The 19,619-nt window shown below is 43.0% G+C and overlaps 1 protein-coding gene across 1 annotated transcript; it reads left to right on the top strand.

Moving 5' to 3' along the window:
• Positions 1 to 5,593: 5,593 nt before the first annotated feature.
• Positions 5,594 to 18,860, top strand: ALG8 (ALG8 alpha-1,3-glucosyltransferase). Its single transcript, XM_084306704.1, has 13 exons — positions 5,594 to 5,700; positions 6,301 to 6,379; positions 7,328 to 7,521; positions 8,571 to 8,680; positions 9,552 to 9,619; positions 10,171 to 10,297; positions 13,633 to 13,736; positions 13,862 to 13,982; positions 14,288 to 14,427; positions 14,748 to 14,887; positions 16,091 to 16,188; positions 17,260 to 17,332; positions 18,284 to 18,860. The coding sequence occupies exons 1-13, from the start codon at positions 5,621 to 5,623 to the stop codon at positions 18,513 to 18,515; spliced, it is 1,566 nt and encodes a 521-aa protein (XP_084162830.1). The 5' UTR covers positions 5,594 to 5,620; the 3' UTR covers positions 18,516 to 18,860.
• Positions 18,861 to 19,619: the final 759 nt, after the last annotated feature.

Below are 19,619 nucleotides of genomic sequence, written 5' to 3'. Positions count from 1 at the left end.
CCCCCCGGAACATTTCCCGTAACCTCTAATGAGATAGAAGGGAAAATGCAATAACCAACTTCTGCATTTGTAATTTTATTGCTTCCAAAAGTTCTCGGTAGGGGGCTGCAAAGCTCAGTGTCGCTCATGGTCTCGTTTCCCAAAGCAGCCAGTTGTTGCTGTGTTAAGCTGACCCGTAAGCAGCATAAAGAAGTGTTTTGTACTGTTGTAAAAACAGCAAGAGAAATACAATAAATATAACTTCTACTTCCCAAGCTGTAATTGCATGAACAACACAAATCAGCATGCTGCTGGTGAAAATGCACATTCCGTAGTTATTAGCAACCTACTGTAAGCTTCTTTCCCTGTCTGCCTTGGTGCTAGACCCACCAGCACGATGATGGAAGTGGGACCATGTTGTTAGGAAGCGCTGGCTGGGATTGAAAACCACGGAACCATTAAACCTGGCCAGTTTGGGGAGCCTTGAGGATGGTAAACAGTACGTTGTGACCAAATTCCAGCTTGTGGGACCATTCTTCGGGGTTAGGAAGCATTAGGAAGAACTTTTTTCTCCCCACTCCTGCCCTGAACTGTGAAGCAAAAGTCGTCTGTTCCAGGGGTTGCAGCGTGTCACTGACAAAGCAAAGCAAGAACAATGTGAATCTTATTTCTGCCACGAGTTTGCCGCTCATTTGGACATTCATAGCGATGCTCTATGCATGTGATATCATTGTGATCTGTAAAATACCACACCTGAACCCTCCTTCATCAAATCTATGCCTTCCAAATAGGTATGCCCTTGCTGAATTTATGGTAATAGTTTTTGGGGGATGTCAACTGTGTGTTTTTTAAACTCAATACTCAAAAGAAAAGTTTTCTTTCAGCTTATTTTGTTTAATTAGTTGAATTAAATCAACTTAATTAGTTTCCTTTCAGCTTGAGTTCATCAAGGGGCAAGAGCAGTGTGCTTAAATCTCATTTGAAATGGCGTGGGGGAAGGTCTGATCAACACCCCTTCGAGCTCTAGATTGGTACTGCCTTATTCTGTTTCAGATAATAATAAAGAAAAAGAGCTGAATCATTCATTTTCTGGTGAAAGGCATGCAAGAAGAGGCACCCAAAGCACTATGCATAGCTTTACAGAGAGCTCTAATCCTCCGTTTTGCCCCCACCCCTTTTTCTTTTCTTCAGACAGCAGCAGAGCCCACACTCAAAGCAGTCAGATAGTTCCTTAAAAATCTGGGCAAGAAGTGAAGAGAGCCCCAACGTGGCCCTAGTAACTGAGGCAATCTGCTGAGATGGAAATACGGGTTTGAGTCTCCACAGATCAAGGAGAGAACTGATCCAGGTCCTCATCTGGAGAGCCTGAACCCATCAGGATATTATGCAAAAGATGGACCGCCTGAATCAACATTTTTCTGTGCTCAGGTAATTAAATCAGGCAAAAGTAGGGTTGACCACAAATCTCTGACGTTTATTGATATGCAGAGAGATGCAAAATGTCCAACCAGTGTAAAGACAGAATAAAAACAGGCTTTGGGAGGAACACAAAAGCTTGAAATAGCTCTAAATTGTTAAATGGAATAAACATCTTTGAGAAGGAGGTATTATTTATAGCACCACGGCCGTTCTGCGTGCTACCAAGTATGTGAAGTAAGTGCTAAGCTGGGATTGCAATCAAACACATGTTATACAAATGGAGTTGCTATTTCAGCGGACGTGCTAAGCTAAATATATAGCTGCTCCCTAATTTTGCGCTCTGATTTATGTTGTAATGACTGTTTGGAGGCACATTCTCTCTCGGAAGCATTTGTTCCCTTGTTATCTTGATAGCTAGCTTTTGCTTACCTTCTGTTTCTGAGCCCGAGGGGTGTAACTTGCTTTTCTTTCACCACTCAGCAGCACTGGGGATTCTTGTTCTCTGCAGTTCTCCTGAGTTAAAGAAAAATAAACATGCACAAAGCCATATCAAGTGCTTAGGGTACAGCACAACCTCATCTCTAGTCATGGAAAGCACTTGATGTTTATTAGCAGTAACATCTAAAAATTATTTCACTGTTGGAGTCGAATATTTCCTCCGAGAGCAAACTTCTTATTTTTTTTTCCTTAAAACAAGGAAAGAATCTTCCTTTCCCTTAAAGTTTGAAGGACCTCAGAGCTTATCTCCTGTTCTGATTCTGCCATCAGCCCGTCTCCCTCACCACCTCCATCTATAAAATGAGGCTGACATGCACTTTATTTTTTTTTTTTTAATGGCCTAAATGCTGAGAGAGTCACTGGGTAGAGAGATCAATAGTTTCAGGGCAGAAAAACATCAGAGTTAGGGCAGATGATAAATAAGTTATTAGCTGTACCATAATGGCATCTTCAGACATGTGCATGTCCATGGCACAGTGGGATTTCTTATGAGACAGAAAGATTATTATAAAGCATCTTAGTGGAGTCCAGAAAGAATCAGTCATGGATTTATCTTATGTGTTTTTTTGGCTTGATATCTCTTAATTGTCTAATAATGCCCAGTTACGATAAAAGGACTGAAATCATACCTGAATACTAAGATGTCTTTGGGTCATGCTGTTGTTCTTCAGAGTCATTAGGAGACAATGAGAGGAGTGTTTGTTTCTGCAGGGGGTGGTAGGGAAATAAAAGGTGTAAAATGTTAGACCTGGAGGAATTCTTAAGTTAACAAGAATGTGAAGGGGGAGAATAAAGGATCTAGGTGCGTTCAGGAAAAGAAAACAGCAAGGTAACAATGGAGACAAAGATTTTGTTGTGGAAGAAGGCTGTGATTAAAATGACTCCCTGGTCCTCTCCAGTTTTAATCTCTTGTTAAGCAACTTAAATATTGCCCATGCCAACAGTTACGCTAGTACCCTGTCAGATGCAGACAGCTTTGCTTGAATTTGCACATGCTTTAAATCGCCAAGCATATGCACTGCTGTAGTTACCCGTGTTTTAACTTGGATGCTGAATGTAAATCGCTACTCGAGTTTACTGGCAGTAAATGTCTGCAATCAATCAGATTCATTCCCAGTCTTGGGAAGGCTGGTGGGGTCTGTACGTAAAGTTCAAAGGGTTGATAAATACGGCCTTCAGCCCATGCCACGGACTGTGTAAAATAAATCTACGATCTTCTGATACTTCACAGATAAATGGAGAAGTTATGAAGAAGACTTCTTTTGGAAGCTTCGTTTTCACCCCATCCCTTTTAATTTGGTGTCACTGCCCAGAATTTCCACGTCTTTGGGAACATGAAACTGTCCTTTAATATCTCCTTTAAAATTCTTTAATATCTCCTTTACCCACGCACTGCTGGTCACAAACGTGCAGGGTACGAGCAGTGCTAATTAATATGTGATGCTCCCAGTAAAAGTCTCGTACATGAATTATTACAGACATATCGGTGTTCTGTGTGAGAAGGGCTGGATCGAGCAGATCATGCTGTCAGATTCACTCAGGAATAATAGGAGCAATGGTTTTCCTATGGATTCAAAAATTTAAAATAAAAAAAAAAAATGAAGGAACTACAGGGGAAGGCTCCATGGAGTAAATAATTTATTTTCTCTCTTACTTTCTTGTTCTTAATCCCAATTTGGGATTTTTCGGGATTTTTCTGTTGATCAGAACTCGGTCCCTGATTCACTAAGAGCTATACTTTTGAATGAATGTTTTTTGGAAGGTGTCAAAAGATGGTTTGACTTTCTTACCACTTTTATAGAGAGCCTGTAGGGTATCACACTTGAAAATCTGGTTGCATTTATCTGCCTGTAAGTCTTCTGTGAACTGTTACTAATATGTATTTTTGAAGACAGTAAATAAAATGTGAATGAAGCAGTAGATGCTCTGCATATTATTAGATGCTCACATATTATTAACATGATTTCAAGGTGCCCCTATGAGTACTGTTCCTAGAAGGACAGAGGTTTGCTATAAGCAACCAAAAACCCATCCTCTTTGCATATATCTGCCCTCTAGGCTGGCAGAACTATCAAATGGAGCATGTTCCTCTCGAAGAGCACACCTAGAAGGGGACTCAACTCCCAATGACACTGTTTGGAGACGGTACCTCCCTGGAAGAGGGCTAAGCTTGTAGGTTTTGAAGTGGCTTCTGCTCGATTCAAGAGAATTGTTGGCATGAGAGCTGCTACACAATTCCTTCCAACGTTAATGCACCCACAAACACCGTGCTTCTTGTCCTGAGGGGGAACCTTTCACAAATCAGATCAATAGGGTTAAACCCGTGCTGATGAGTAGATTGGCATGGGGGGCTACCGAGCACACTGCCCACTGCCACAGAGGAGATGGCAACAGAATGACGAGAGAGACCCTAAAAGATCACCCAAATCCAGTGTGAGCCAGATCCCTCTGTCTCTTTGACCATATCCCAGGGTTGTCCTGGAAGAAGCAGCAGCTGATGTTGAACCCTGTAGGAACAGCATTTCTCCGCTCTAGTAAAAACAGAGAAGGAGCATGAAGGGAGGGAGGTGGGGCAGTGCTTGGGCAATGCCAACCCTTCATGAGACCAGTAATGCTGGACACATAACCAACACCACAGGCTGTCCCCTCCTCGTGGAGGTGCTGGCCACCAGGATCGGCTCAAGCCCTGGCAGCAAATACAGCCTCAGAGTGGCTCCACACCACCCAACCCCACATCCCGCAGGTCCAACACAACCCAATACCCCTGGCAGGCTCACAAGAGCCAACCTTGCGCCTGATCCCACAGCTCTCAACCCCATGCTTTCTCCTACACCATGCCTGACCCCGTAACACCCAGCACCAATCCTGACCCCACAACACCCAGTTTCACTCCCAAACTCAAGGGGAAGATGTATGGGGGATGGCTGAGGGCCCTCCATGTGTTTAGCCCAGGGAAGAGGAGGCTGTGGGGATGTGAGACACAAAGTTGTGGTTTTTTTTGCAGTAGAGAGTTGCTTTTCTGTATTCCAAGGTAGTTGTGTAGTCATAATAAGGAGAAAGGCTAAGTAGGTAAGTGGACAGTAGAAGGCCTCACTGCTCCAAAATAAGGTAGAAGCTGGAGAAAAACAGGATGAGCAGTGTGAGAATAGTGAAACAAAGATCACAAGTTTTCAAAACAGAAGGAGAAATTAAAGGGTTGGGAAAAAAAAAGTACATATATGGTATAGAAGAGCGTTGAGTAGCTTGTGAACCTGTAGTAGTCAGGCACTGAGGAAACAGGGAGGTGATCAGGCATCAGGTAATAGGGGATAAAAGGTTATGATTTGATTACTAAAATGTGCTCCTGATTGACAGGACACCCGTCATTGCGATAAAATAGCCTCACAGAAGAGCCTGTCTGAAGAAAATTGTTTGTGGTTTTTCTCACAGGGACACCCCCTGCGGTGTTAGGGCAAAGTTAGGGTGGTTGTCCACTATGACAGCCTCCCCACGGCCGTGCTCACAGCACCGAGCCTGCAGGACCTCAAGGAGCATTCAGACACCGCTCTCGGACACATAATTTTATTTTTATGTGGTGCAGCGTGGAGCCAGGAGCCGCGCTCCCAACCCCTCCGTGCCCCCTCCAAGCACCTCCATTCCCCCCCCCCCACCTCCATGGCTCCCCTCAGGCCCAGCCCTGGCGCATGCGCGGGGGGGGCGGGCGCGTAATGGCGGCGGGTGCATAATGGCGGCGGGCGGGAGTAGCTGGTTCGGAGCCCTGGCGCTCGGCGTCTCCTTCCTCAAGTGCCTCCTCATCCCCACGTAGTAAGGAAGAAAGGGACAGGGATAGGGATGGGGGGCTGCTGGCTCTGCCCCTGCTCGGGTTCGGGGATCCATTCGGTGTGGGGACGGCCCCGGGGGGGGTTGTTCCCCTCAGGTATCGCTGGCCCTGGGGTGCCGCCTCCTCATCCTCTGGGCAGTGTAAAAGGGGATTAAGTTTGGGTTTAAAGGTGTTTACAGCCAACCTGGCTGTTGTTCGGGGGCTTTAATATGCTGAAACAGGCGCGCTTTTTAATTAATAGGGGGGAAAATGCAGCTTTTTCCTCAGAAACTTTAAATTGCTTTTAAAAAGTCGGTAACCCCAGGAATTTTAGCGTTAATTGTAAGAAAAGGCTGAGCTATAAGTCGTTCCTGACCAAAATATACCTATATTATACCTGCAGTATACCTTGTCCTACATCTATTAGTGTCCTGGGTACAAAGTTTGTGCAGCATCTCTGTTACTGCCCAAATTATTTGGGCAATTATTTGTCAGAGTCTGGCAGCTGGGTGGTGTAGGCTCCCTATTTATCTGTCTCTGGCCTTGTATTCAGTAATGTTTTTCCTTCAGGTGCATACGGCTGACTTAACGTAAACCTTTTGTAGTCATTCCACAGATTTTGAAGTGCACAGGAATTGGCTCGCCATCACGCACAACTTACCTCTCTCTCAGTGGTACTATGAAGTAAGTTTCTTTAGGGGGGAAGGGTTTCATGTTCTTTTGTTAGTTGTGTGTAAGTTACAGATGTGTTGGTTATGCCAGCCTCTCTGAATGCTAGAGGGAAAAAAAAAACTTTATTTGCAGAACATACATGCCAGGGATACTGATGGCTGGCAGCTGGATAGCAGTGCTACAGAAGCATATCAATCCCAATTAATTGGTCCTATATAACACTTAAAAAAAAAAAAAAAAAAAGAATTGTTCGGGACAGCTGCTCGTACTTATGAAGGCAAACTGGGAAAGACAATTAATGCACATGGTTTATTAGAAAGGCTGCCTAGCACGGGAACAAGCTGTGTGGTCTTGCATTGTTGCTGTCTTCGCTGTTGTCATTAATAATTCATAGTTATTGCAAATAAAAACGAATCTTGTAAAGGGGTTTGTGCATTATGAAGTTAATTAGTATATTAAAGTTATGATGCTCTGCTGGTATTCTACTAGCATGCATTGATTTTAACCTGGATGGATCACCTTCAACTTGATGATAGATTAAAACCCAGTTGTGTAGGCTCACTATCTCAAAATATTTCTTGAAGTTCTGGGATAAAGATCAGTCTCTAGGACTCCACATAATAATTTGGGAACTGTGCATCCAGAGATAAATGATGTGTGTGGGTCAGAACTTTCCCAACAGGCTGATCTAATAATGTAAAAGATTAATCATTGGTCAGGGCATAACAACTGTCCTTTTAAGAAAAGCTTAAATAAAACTATTGGATTGAAAAGGGGTTGTTAGATGTGAAGTGTAAAAAAATAATTTTGAGTCCAAGAAGACTGCGTTGGTGGTTTCTTTCATGCAGACAAAAGATAAGGTAGAGATAAAATGTCAATTGATTTGATGTCATGAACTAGTTATGAGGACTGCATACAGCACAGGTTGTGTTAAATTATTTATTCTCATTCTATCTTCAGGCAACTTCAGAATGGACCCTGGATTATCCGCCTTTTTTTGCTTGGTTTGAGTATGCGCTCTCACATATTGCCAAGTACTTCGACCCCAAGATGTTGGTCATTGAAAATCTGAATTACAGCAGTCACGCAACCATCTTCTTCCAAAGATTTTCTGTCATCTTCACGGATATCCTTTTCATCTATGCAGTTCATGAGTAAGTCTTAATGATCTGATTGTAGGGACAGTGAGTTCAGTATTCTAACTTCTAGAGTAACGTCAAAATTATTTGTACAATTAAGCTTGTAGACGCATGGAATCATCAAAGGTGCTTTAACCTACTCAAGGGACAACTATGGAACATGCTGCTAAATGCAAGATAATGTTTTGTTTCCCTTGGAGATGCTGCTGCTATAGATGTGATCAAATTTCTATGCCTTCAGACATCAGCTGCCATTTCACACTCTGGGTATTTGTTTTCTGTGATGGGTTGATTTTGTAGGAGCTCTGGGTCAGTTTGGGTGAGCCCAAGTGTTTTTGTCTATTTTGTTATCACTCTGTCCTTCTAGAACAGAAGTGTATAAGAAACCTGTGATGAAATTTTAAGTATGATCTCAAATATGCTAAGTCACTCCAGTGTTTTTGATGTTCTTGATGATAAATTGTTTCAAGTTTAACTTAGCATTGTTAAGATTCTGTGCTTTTAGGGTGCCCCAGCTTTCTGAGGGGGAAGAATGATGCTGCTCGTAGCAATAAAACACATCACCCACAAATTTTTAATCTGGTCTTCAGCGTATGAACCAAATGGCTTCACACTGAAGTTATAGGATGTTCTTAGCCAGTAAGCATGTAGCTCACAGTAGTGGGGGAAAGCCACAAAGAGGTTAATGCCCCAGCTGGGGACTTTAAATACAACCCAGTGTGCTGTCTCCAGATACAGCAATACTCTGGTCTTTGATAAGAAGCTGACAGCAAACAGACAGTAAAAACTAGTGTTAAAATTGAAGAGGAGATGTGACCGAGACCAAGTTAATTAACAAACCTTAGCGTGTGGAAAATGTTATGGCTACTGGTATTTTAAGTCCTTTTTTTCTGCTGAGCTTTATCCATGACATTCTGTTCTCTTGATGAGTTTAACAAGAGCTCTGTCATTGTCTTCCAGCCATGTGATATCCTCAGGTTAAGTTCATGTCTCAACTTCTAAAGGCAACGTTGTTTCGTTAATTATTTCAATTAAGACTTAACGTTTCTTCTGCTGTTTTTCAGATGCTGCCGATGTGTAAATGGGAAGCGCTCTGCAAAGGATATTTTGGAAAAACCAACGTTTATTCTTGCTGTTCTGCTCTTGTGGAACTTCGGGCTGTTAATTGTGGATCGTATCCTTTCAAACCAGTTGTTTGTGGGGTTTTCAACCTGTTACAGCGTGTGGTACAAACCCTTGGGTTTTATTTTTACTGTCACAGCAAGGAACACTGCTGTTTGTGTTCTAGTTGAATAACTTCATCATGTTTTCTTGGCAATTATTATTTGTCAAAGTGGAAAATGATCAGGTTTTGGTCTGATTTGCCAGAGCTGCTGAAGGACCAGTCTGGAAGCAAGGTGCCTGTTCCTGCTGGCTGCTCCTCCACCTTCCTACAGAAGTCTTAGCAGAGAGCTTCTTTTTCCTGGGTGTAGTTCTAGGTTTATCCCATGTAAAGGAAAATCTTACAGGTGCTTTATGTTTGGGATGTATTTAAATGGTAACGCTGTGTGAGAATTAGCGAATTTTCTTTAAAAAGGATATAAAAATAATTCTGGGAGGTCCAATTATTGTCAGTCAGTTTTGACATAATGTGCATTGATGTTGAGGAGGGAATGGGGAAATACAGTGGTTCTTAATAGAATGGACTCATTCTTTGCTTCCCTGTCTTTGTCAATTCGGATTCCTTACAGGTGGTAGGTGATAAGTGAGGGCTACTGTCTCCATCCATAAACCAATGTGAGGCAGAAACTGGGATTTAAAAATTCAAAAAGTGGATGATTAACCTTTTATTTTGTCATGTAAGCTTCATGATAGGTATGTAGCCAGACTGCTGAGCTTCATTTCATCATGATAATACTCCAGGGTTAGTAGTGTCTGTACTTGGTGTACTTAGAGGTAAGATTAATGACTTTGTGTCTACATGGAGTGAATTTAAGGTTGATTTCTTGCCTTAAGTTCTATTTTAATTTGATTATATCATTATTCCTTTCTTGACTCAAGTTCAGATATTCACTTTCAGTACAATGGCTTTCTGTTTGGCCTGATGCTTCTTTCTGTTGCTCGACTATGCCAGGTAAATTTAAGTGGTTCTTTTCTCTTTATTTGCTTACACACTTTAGGTACATCATTTCACTTCCTTGGGCTGCTGCTGCTGAAGCTAATGGGAGTGGCTCACGGTTGGTGTGTCCTAATTTGGCTGTTCAGTTATGGAATCTGGGGGGAAGAAGAGAACCTGAATGTAACCACAGTTCCTTATTGATGCTGCAGCATTTCAGTTCCCTGTGAGAAAAAAGCTAAATCCTGTGTTACACCTGAGCAAAGTGACATGGCTTGCTGCCATCTTATCTCCTTCCAAGTCACCAGTCCTTAAAAAATGTACTTCTGAAGCTGCACAGAAAGGAGGCCATTCCCAGCTTTCAAAGCAACATCTGAGAATGCATCTTCCTCCTCTATTTATTCCTGACTATACTGTTTGTAATTTGAAGTAAACGCCTCATTTGTTTTTTATGCCTATGGTAGTTCTCCTGTCACTTTAGGATTACACTAGAGGGCTATTTAAAGTTCATGCAAAAGAAGAACAAGTAGAAAATCTTGGATTTTTTTGTTGTTTTCATTTTATTTTAGAAAAGATATTTGGAGGGCGCTCTACTTTTTGCTATTCTTCTGCATTTCAAACACATCTACATGTATGTGGCCCCAGCATATGGCATTTATTTGCTGCGATCCTATTGTTTTACTGCAAATAACGCAGGTAAGATGGGGTTTTCCTCGACTGCTTTTTGAGGAATTCTGTTCAATGGGGTATAGAAGAGACACGTTGGATCAGAATGGCTGTTGGTCAGATGAAAATTCATCTTGGGGAGCACAGCTGGGAAGGTAGATATTTCATAGATATTTTAAAACATTAAAAAAATTCCTATTTATAGGAATTTTCCTATAAATAGGAATAGGAAAATTCCTATTTATAGGTAATTCTCTAAGAAAATGCAACATGAACTAACTGCAGATGGCAGTTTGAAGCAATAAGAATTACTCTGAGTAAGAAATAATGAGATGGCTATTCCAACATCTGTCTTTCAGGCTTCTGTCCACTTTTCAGCACTGAAAAATGTGTTTATTTTTCATGTGAACAAAGAAATCCTTTCTCTTTAAAAGGGAAAACAACAAAAGATTGTAAAATGCAGGAGCTGCCACGTAGAAAAAGTGAATAGGCATAGGCTAATGAAGAGCACAAACTTAACTCAAAACTTAACTCAAAAGAAGTGGGGTAATCTCAAGTTGTACTTTCCTTCTCTACGTAAATTCAGAATAAAATAAATACCCATACTCTTACCTGTATGAAAATATTATGTTAATATGAAATTAGTTTATTTTCTGTCTGGGTCAGCCTTACTTCTTTGGTTTTGTCAAGCTGGGCAGTGTCGTGGTTCCGCTCGAGTGGGCAGCCGAGCTCCACCACAGCCGCTCTCTCACTCCCCCTCCTCAAAGAGGAATGGGGAGAAAATATGTGAAAAGGACTCAAGGATTGAGATAAGGACGAGAAAATCACGCAATAATTATTGTAACGGGCAAAACAGACTCGGCATAAGGAGATAGTAAGATTTATTGCCTACAACTAACAAGCGAGAGAAGTGAGAAAACAAAGAAAAAAAAACCAAAAGCACCTTCCCCCCCCATCCACCCTCTTCCACCTCCTCCCCCCGAGCGGCGCAGGGGAACGGGGAATGGGGGTTATGGTCAGTCTACAGCACTTCTTCTCTGCCGCTCCTTCTCGGTCACTCTCGTCCCCTGTGCTGTGGGGTCCCACCCACGGGATGCAGTCCTTGATGAACTGATCCGGCGTGGGCTTCCCACAGGCAGCAGCTCTTTCAGAACTGCTCCAGATATGGGTCCGTACCACGGGGTCCATCCCTCAGGAGAAAACTGCTCCAACCTGGCTCCCCTACGGGCAGCAGCTCCTGCCGGGTCACCTGCTCCTGCGTGGGCTCCTCTCCACGGGCTACAGGTCCGGCCCGGAATCTGCTCCGGCAGGGGTCTTCCACAGGCCGCAGCCTCCATCGGTGCAGGGCCACCTGCTCCACCGTGGTCTCCTCCACGGGCTGCAGCGTGGAACCCTGCTCCACCGTGGTACTCCATGGACTGCAGGGGGACATCCTGCTTCACCATGGTCCTCACCACAGGCCGCAGGGGACTTCTGCTCCGGCGCCTGGAGCACCTCTCCCCCTCCTTCTACACTGACCTTGGCGCAAGGCTGTTCCTCGCTCCTCTCACTCTCCCGGCTGCTGTGTGGCGCAGCGTTTTTTCCCTGTCTTAAATATGCTCTCACAGAGGCGAAAAACAACATCGCTTATTGGCTCGGATCTGGAAAACAATGGGGCCCTTCCCAAACATGGGGCAGCTTCTAGATCTTTCTCACAGAAACCACCCCTATGGCTCCCTGCTACCAAAACCTTGCCACGTAAACCCACTACATTCCACCCCTCGCCTCTGTTAAAAGCATATTTAAGATTACTCACAATATACTCTTACTTTACAATTATCACAACAACCTTCACAAAATTCACTTAAATCAAAATGAAAAAGAATTCACCACACCAAAATAAACATAACATCATCACAGCACCGACAAGGTGGACATTTTACACACACACCACCCCTCGTCCCTTCACCACACTAACATATCACAGTTACTGCTTTCTTAAATTCTTCACAACTTGTACATTCCTAACAATCATCCTGCACATATTTTTGCCCGTTACTTCTACTAACTATCATCCTTATCTCAAATTCCTCGAGCCCCACGTTGGGCGCCAAAAAAGACTGTCGTGGTTCCGCTCGAGTGGGCAGCCGAGCTCCACCACAGCCGCTCTCTCACTCCCCCTCCTCAAAGAGGAATGGGGAGAAAATATGTGAAAAGGACTCAAGGATTGAGATAAGGACGAGAAAATCACGCAATAATTATTGTAACGGGCAAAACAGACTCGGCATAAGGAGATAGTAAGATTTATTGCCTACAACTAACAAGCGAGAGAAGTGAGAAAACAAAGAAAAAAAAACCAAAAGCACCTTCCCCCCCCATCCACCCTCTTCCACCTCCTCCCCCCGAGCGGCGCAGGGGAACGGGGAATGGGGGTTATGGTCAGTCTACAGCACTTCTTCTCTGCCGCTCCTTCTCGGTCACTCTCGTCCCCTGTGCTGTGGGGTCCCACCCACGGGATGCAGTCCTTGATGAACTGATCCGGCGTGGGCTTCCCACAGGCAGCAGCTCTTTCAGAACTGCTCCAGATATGGGTCCGTACCACGGGGTCCATCCCTCAGGAGAAAACTGCTCCAACCTGGCTCCCCTACGGGCAGCAGCTCCTGCCGGGTCACCTGCTCCTGCGTGGGCTCCTCTCCACGGGCTACAGGTCCGGCCCGGAATCTGCTCCGGCAGGGGTCTTCCACAGGCCGCAGCCTCCATCGGTGCAGGGCCACCTGCTCCACCGTGGTCTCCTCCACGGGCTGCAGCGTGGAACCCTGCTCCACCGTGGTACTCCATGGACTGCAGGGGGACATCCTGCTTCACCATGGTCCTCACCACAGGCCGCAGGGGACTTCTGCTCCGGCGCCTGGAGCACCTCTCCCCCTCCTTCTACACTGACCTTGGCGCAAGGCTGTTCCTCGCTCCTCTCACTCTCCCGGCTGCTGTGTGGCGCAGCGTTTTTTCCCTGTCTTAAATATGCTCTCACAGAGGCGAAAAACAACATCGCTTATTGGCTCGGATCTGGAAAACAATGGGGCCCTTCCCAAACATGGGGCAGCTTCTAGATCTTTCTCACAGAAACCACCCCTATGGCTCCCTGCTACCAAAACCTTGCCACGTAAACCCACTACAGGCAGTTCCATGTAGATATTTAATGGGCGAAATTGGCTTTGATGCTTACCTTAAGTTACCTAAAAACTACCTGCTAAAGGAAACAATTGAATATTTTGAGATGAAGGACTTTGTGCTTCTAGATGAGTGCTAGCGTTCCCCACTACCAGTGGATTGCTTTGCCTCTCTCCTTGCCACAGTAACTGCATTGATAATCTGTTTTCTTCTTACAGACGGATCCCTGAAGTGGAGGAGTTTCAGCTTTCTTCACGTAATTCTTCTGGCATTGATTGTTTGTCTTGTTTCAGCTCTTTCGTTGGGCCCCTTCATAGTCTTGGTAATGACCCCTTCTCCACTTGTTATTCACCTGAACAGCTAGAAAGCTATGTTATGAAACTATAAACCATATCTCATCTAAAGAGACTGGTTTTTTTTTTTTTTCATTCTTTTTCTTTCCTGTAGGGCCAGCTGCCTCAGGTCATTTCACGGCTCTTCCCTTTCAAGCGAGGCCTCTGCCATGCTTACTGGGCCCCTAACTTCTGGGCTTTGTACAACGCCGTGGACAAAGCACTCACAGTTGTTGGTACAGTATGCACATCTTGTGGTTTGGTGCTCATTTGCAGGTAGAGCTCTCTGGATTTTAGGCTTCCCCATTTGAAATACAGGTAGTAAATTATACTTCCAGTAAATCAGCCAATTATCTACCTAATTCAGTGGGTGACAAGCTCCCAGTGGTAGGTCAGAAATCAGTCTTACCTCTCTGTTATATTTTAATACAGAAAAATCTCAACCATATACTTCAGTTCTGTTCTACAGAACAGTTCAGTTTGACAGCTACTGTATTTTAGTAATATTTAAGTTTGTACGTCTTTAATCTTCTTTTTTCAGGCTTAAAGTATAACTTCCTTGATCCCACCAAAATCCCTAAAGCCTCAATGACAGGAGGGCTGGTTCAAGAATTCCAGCACACTGTCCTTCCTTCTGTGACCCCGCTGGCAACGCTGATCTGTACTTTCATATCTATATTGGTAAGAACAAATCGTGGTTTGGGAAACTTTTCTTTTGTCCCCAGCAGCTTTCAATCTGATTAGCATGTCCTTTGTACAAATTTCAATCCCAGATCAAAAGATACCTTTTCTTAAAAAAAAAAAAAAAAAAAAAAAGAAGAAAATTATGATAAATATGGGGTTAATCTTTTTGGATACAGTTGTGTATCCAAAAGTATTTTATTTTTATTTAATATCTATTTGGAGCACAGTTGTTTAACATTGAAAAGCTCTTTGGACAATGGCTTGCATTCAGGATTGCAAAACTTGACTGAAGTCCTGTTTTTGCCTGTTGTTTCTAGCCCTCTGTTTTCTGTCTTTGGTTTAAACCTCAAGGGCCCAGAGGCTTTCTCCAGTGCCTTGTTCTTTGTGCATTGAGCTCCTTCATGTTTGGGTGGCACGTGCATGAAAAAGCAATCCTCCTCGCTATTCTGCCTCTAAGGTGAGTGAATCCCACGTGTGGTAGTTGGCCAAGCTGAACCTGCAGCTGCTTGCTGAAGAATCCTCAAAAAAGGATCCCTTGGTTTTCAGTATATTTCATAAAATAAACGTGTTTATATAGAATGCCTTAAGCTGTAGTTTTAAAGTGTTCCAAGTGCATTAATTTCTGACACAATAAAACAGGTCTTCCAGTGCTGAGTGCTATTAAGATGTGTAGTGTAACAGGAAATCTGTGTTTTGGATTCAGACATGATTTTTGATAATAAAAAAGCTCATAAAAGAAAGGGGTTCAGACTTCTGGCTGTGGGTACCCCAGAGCTCTTAAAAGAATTTGTTGAGCTTCCCCTTAAAGCCTCCTTTCCATACTGACAGCTTGAGGGCAAGCTTGATAAAAATCATAAAATCAGAACACTTTAGGTGGAAGGGACCTTAAGAATCATGTAATTCAGCCACTGCCCCAAGCTCCTGGCTTCACCTAGTGCTCAAGTTTGGCAAATGAGGTCTGAATTGAGTGACTAAAACCCTAACCCGGGACTTGTTCTGATGATACGTGAATGTGGGTACAACTGGAAAATAATCCTGATCATGTGCTGCATCACTTGTAACTGTACACAATCGCTCTGTAGTACTGGTCATAGAGAGAAAGGGATGCTCAGACACATGGCAAGGAAGCATAAATGTTACTTCTGAATATGATTAGAAGCAAGATCACTAACACTACGCTTATTGTCACAGTTTCAGATAGTTCCTGCATGTGTACTATTGAATAGGGCTACTGTAACCACCGAAATAAAACTCCAGCCAGTGGTGGCAGGGAATTTAACATGGGAAGAACAAAGGGAAGGAGAAGGAAGCAGAGCTGACAATGTTGCCAGGCAGATGGCAAAGGAAAAAGACCATTTGTAGGGGGGAAAAAAGTAGCATTTTTAGAAAATCTTGGAACTTTCTGATACTTGTGTTCAGTGAGCGTGTGGTTTTCTGGGAGGGGGTTTCTTGGATGATTTTTCTCCTGTGTTTTTAAGAAGTCAGGTGGCTTGGTAGCAGAAGATTCCATCACAGGTCCAGGATTTGGAAGGACTGGGGTCCTACATAACTCCTTATCACCTGTTTTTCATCTCCTTTGTGACTTGCATAGTGTTTTTGCTGAAACAAAGTTTCTTTGCTAAAAGAAAACTGGTTAACATAAGTTCTTGTCATTTTTTAGCTTGTTGTCTGTTCAGAGAGCAAAGGATGCTGGCATCTACTTGATCCTGACGACCACAGGGCATTTCTCCCTCTTTCCATTGCTGTTCACAGCACCGGGTAAAGTGTCTTCTTTCTGTGCTCTCATGTTTCTGGTTGCTGAAGAGCAGATAATGGCTTTGGATTATTTCATGTGATAATTTGGAAGTTGCAAGATGCTATACATGTACATGTATGTGAGCCTGGTTTTGTAAATATGGCTCTCCAACTAATGAAATCGTGGTTTTAAAAAAAAACAAACACAGTGGAAGAATCATCGAATTCAAACTGAAATAGAGATGGGGAATTGTAATTGTCAGTATTTGTTACCCCGCACTCTGCCACAGTTCTAGAAGCTTTCCCCTGCCATGGGGAAAACAAGATAACCACGTGAAGCAAGACATGATAAAGACAACTTGAGACTACAGATCTGGCAGGCTGTTTTCCAGCCAACTCTTCCAGCTGACTGCTGCTTAGTGCTATCAAATAAATTAAAATTCCTGCAGTAGCATCAATTAAGTCAGTTGTGTAGGGATAGATTTTCTTGTGTGTGTGTGCATGAGTGCTGTTCCTTCTTCCTCTTGCCTTTGATTAATCAAAGGTCTGATGTGTTAAGGTTTAAATGAAATAAACAGACAACCATTTGCGTAATGATTGGCATACTTCTGGTAGAGTTCAAATCCAGATGCTCTCCTTCTGGTCAAATAATGTCATTTATTTGCAGTAGACTTGCTGCCTTTAGACTTCAGAAACTTCCTTTATGTTCTCTGTTAACTAACTCCTTTATAGTGTGTAACTTAAAACTAGATTTTCCTGTTGTTCACGTGTTTTAAGCTTCCTGGTAATTTCTGATCACTTCTGAATAGAAAAATCTTATTAGCAGTGTTGTTGTGTATTGTAATTGTGTTCACTCTGTATCCCGTGTGTGTTGGAATGCTTGGCATTTGGTTTAGTAAATACATATGCTAATTCTTCCGTGTCCTAAATATATATATAAATGCAAGTCCTATAAATAATTTTGTTTGGTTTGGAGAAAATAATTAAATTGGACAATACAAGCTTGAATGCTAGCACTTAAGGTTGCTGTAACTTAAATGGTAAATGTTTTGTTGTAACTGATTTTAATTGTATATTGTGTTCCTTCCGTTTCAGAACTTCCAATCAAAATACTGCTTATGCTGCTGTTCACAGTTTATAGCTTCTCTTCGCTGAAATCTCTGTTCAGGTAATGAAACAATTTTGTTCCTGAAATCAAGAATGAAACCACCTCTGTCACTGGGAACTGTGTTGTCATAAGAGACAAACAGCCCTTCAGCTTCATGTTTTAGCATTAGTTTTCTGTGTTAAGGTGATGTCTCCGTTCTCAGGAAGGAGGGCTTAAGATAGGATTATTTTTAGGACATCCTTGTTCTGTTTGAACTGTGACAACTGTCCAGTTAGTCTCAGAAGGGTGTAAACCTACTGTATTTAAGGCAGTTGATCCCGCTCAACCAAAGACAGTGCTTATTATAAATCCTGTAGTCTCCATGTCCTATTTCCCAAACTTTTTATGGCAAAGCCAAGCTGTAATGAAGGATCTTTTTGCTATAAGCCTGTATTTACTACATCAGTCACCTGCTTTTTGTAGGTCATCCCCTTTCAGCCAGAATTCTTTGTCCCCTATAGTGTTCGGGACTCAGATCATTCCTTAAGTGCCCTAACTCCTCTGTAGGTGTTTAACTTGTGTAGAGCTCAAGCTTCTGCAAATGTATTGTTCATAACTTTGTTAAAATCAGAATATGAATGTAGCCTGTTGACTACAAGTAGTCAAAACCCTACTAGCAGTGTCCATTCCAAGAGATGAACTTCGGTTTCCTACACAAAGTTTGTGGGGAGGGGGCAGTGGTTAGGATAAACCTGACATTTCTAGTCCTTGGGTGCAGAAGAACTTGAGTGGAACAAACCCATGTATGAAGTACAGGAGATCTGTTTAATTGTCCTTTGGTGTGATGTGATCTCCACCTAGATTGATTTCTGCTCAGCAAAGGCCTTTTGAAACTGTGTAAAAACCACACGATAAGGGAATTGACTGTGCTGTGTGTTATCGTGGGTTTTCCTCCTGAAAACCGAAGGTCTAAAAGTTATTTTTAGTAACAACACGTATTTTAACATCTTTTTCTTTAATTCTCTCTGACAGGAGAGAGAGGCCTCTCCTTAACTGGCTTGAAACAATCTACCTCGTCCAACTGGTGCCTTTGGAAATCTTCTGTGAAATTATATTTCCCCTGACCTCCTGGAAGCTGCAGCTTCCTTTTGTCCCTCTGTTGTTGACCTCTGTTTACTGTGCTCTGGGTGTCACATATGCTTGGCTGAAGCTGTACATCCGTGTCTTGACTGAGCATGTTTCTGTTAGACAGAAGGCTGAGTAAAGCTGTGTTGGTGGGACCCGTTCCAGGTTATTCCTTGAAGAGGGTTATCCAGCACGGTGAGGCGTTGTCTTACAGCCAGCTGTATGTTTACCATCTCCGTGAGGGGAGTTTTTCTTCCAACACTTCTGTACTGTCCAACTGCTGTACCTCTGCTCAGAAACATTCATCACAATAACGTGGTCCAGTGAGAGGACACTTTGCCATGAATAAACTGTGAAGCTTAACAAAAAAGGATTTTGTATTCCTGTTGACTGTGTAAGAGGTTCAGGCTTCCGTCCTGAGGAAAACCTGCCTGGCTTTCCCGTTACTGTCTGTATTTGAATAAAAAGAGAACCAGAAATTACAAGAGGTAACTTGTAATTTCTGTGTAACGAGAGCATTGTAACTGCATACTGTGGAATATGGAAATAAAAGGAACTTGGTATTTTTGTTTTCAGCCTTTCTTACCCCTTTTTCAGCTCCTGTCCAAGCTCTACTGTTGAGGTACAAATAAGGACCTCAACAGTAGAGCTTGTGTCCCTGGGGAAATGTCCCTGGGGAAACTCTTGGGGTGCTCTGTGAAGCTTCTGAACACCTGAAGCCACAGCTTTGCATTTCTGCTTAATGTGGCCATGTCCCTTTGATCTATTTCATAGTCTCTTCAAGGAGGTTTTAATGTATTCTAATCACACTTGTTTTTGAAGACAAGGTTTTTGAAAACCTATATTGCTGTCCCTCAGAGATTTTGCTCTAGGAATAGGAATGTTTTGGGACCCAGCGATGTCACACCCGAAAATGGGGAGGGATTCTGTGGGGGAGGGCAGAGGGGATGGATCTTCTGAGCTGTTTTTGGACCTCAACCCTGTCAAAGAATGAGGTCCCCTTTAGAGGGGATTCTTGATTAAATGGCTACACTCTGAATATTTTGGATGTTTAAGTAATGTGTGGCTCAGGTAGGAAAGCAGGTAGCAGTTAGAGGGGTTGCTGTGGCAATAGGGGTGCTTGGAGTAGGATTTTAGGAAATCTGTGTAAACACAAGGTACTGATAAAACTCTTCACAGATGACAAGCTCCTTTTCAGCTTTCTTGACTGCAGTTGTCATTACTTTTGCATAATTTCTTGAGG

This window comes from Netta rufina (genome assembly GCF_964035555.1).
Source record: "Netta rufina genome assembly, chromosome: 1".
NCBI classification, from domain to species: domain Eukaryota; kingdom Metazoa; phylum Chordata; class Aves; order Anseriformes; family Anatidae; genus Netta; species Netta rufina.
Note: the sequence above shows the minus strand (reverse complement) of the source record. Positions and strands in the feature narration are given on the sequence as shown.

Bases quoted from the DNA above. Each gene is read 5' to 3' on its own strand.
- ALG8 (XM_084306704.1), top strand. From the start codon at position 5,621: ATGGCGGCGGGCGGGAGTAGCTGGTTCGGAGCCCTGGCGCTCGGCGTC. The intron at 10,298-13,632 runs GTAAGATGGGGT...TTCTTCTTACAG, and splicing joins TTTTACTGCAAATAACGCAG to ACGGATCCCTGAAGTGGAGG. The intron at 13,737-13,861 runs GTAATGACCCCT...TCTTTCCTGTAG, and splicing joins TGGGCCCCTTCATAGTCTTG to GGCCAGCTGCCTCAGGTCAT.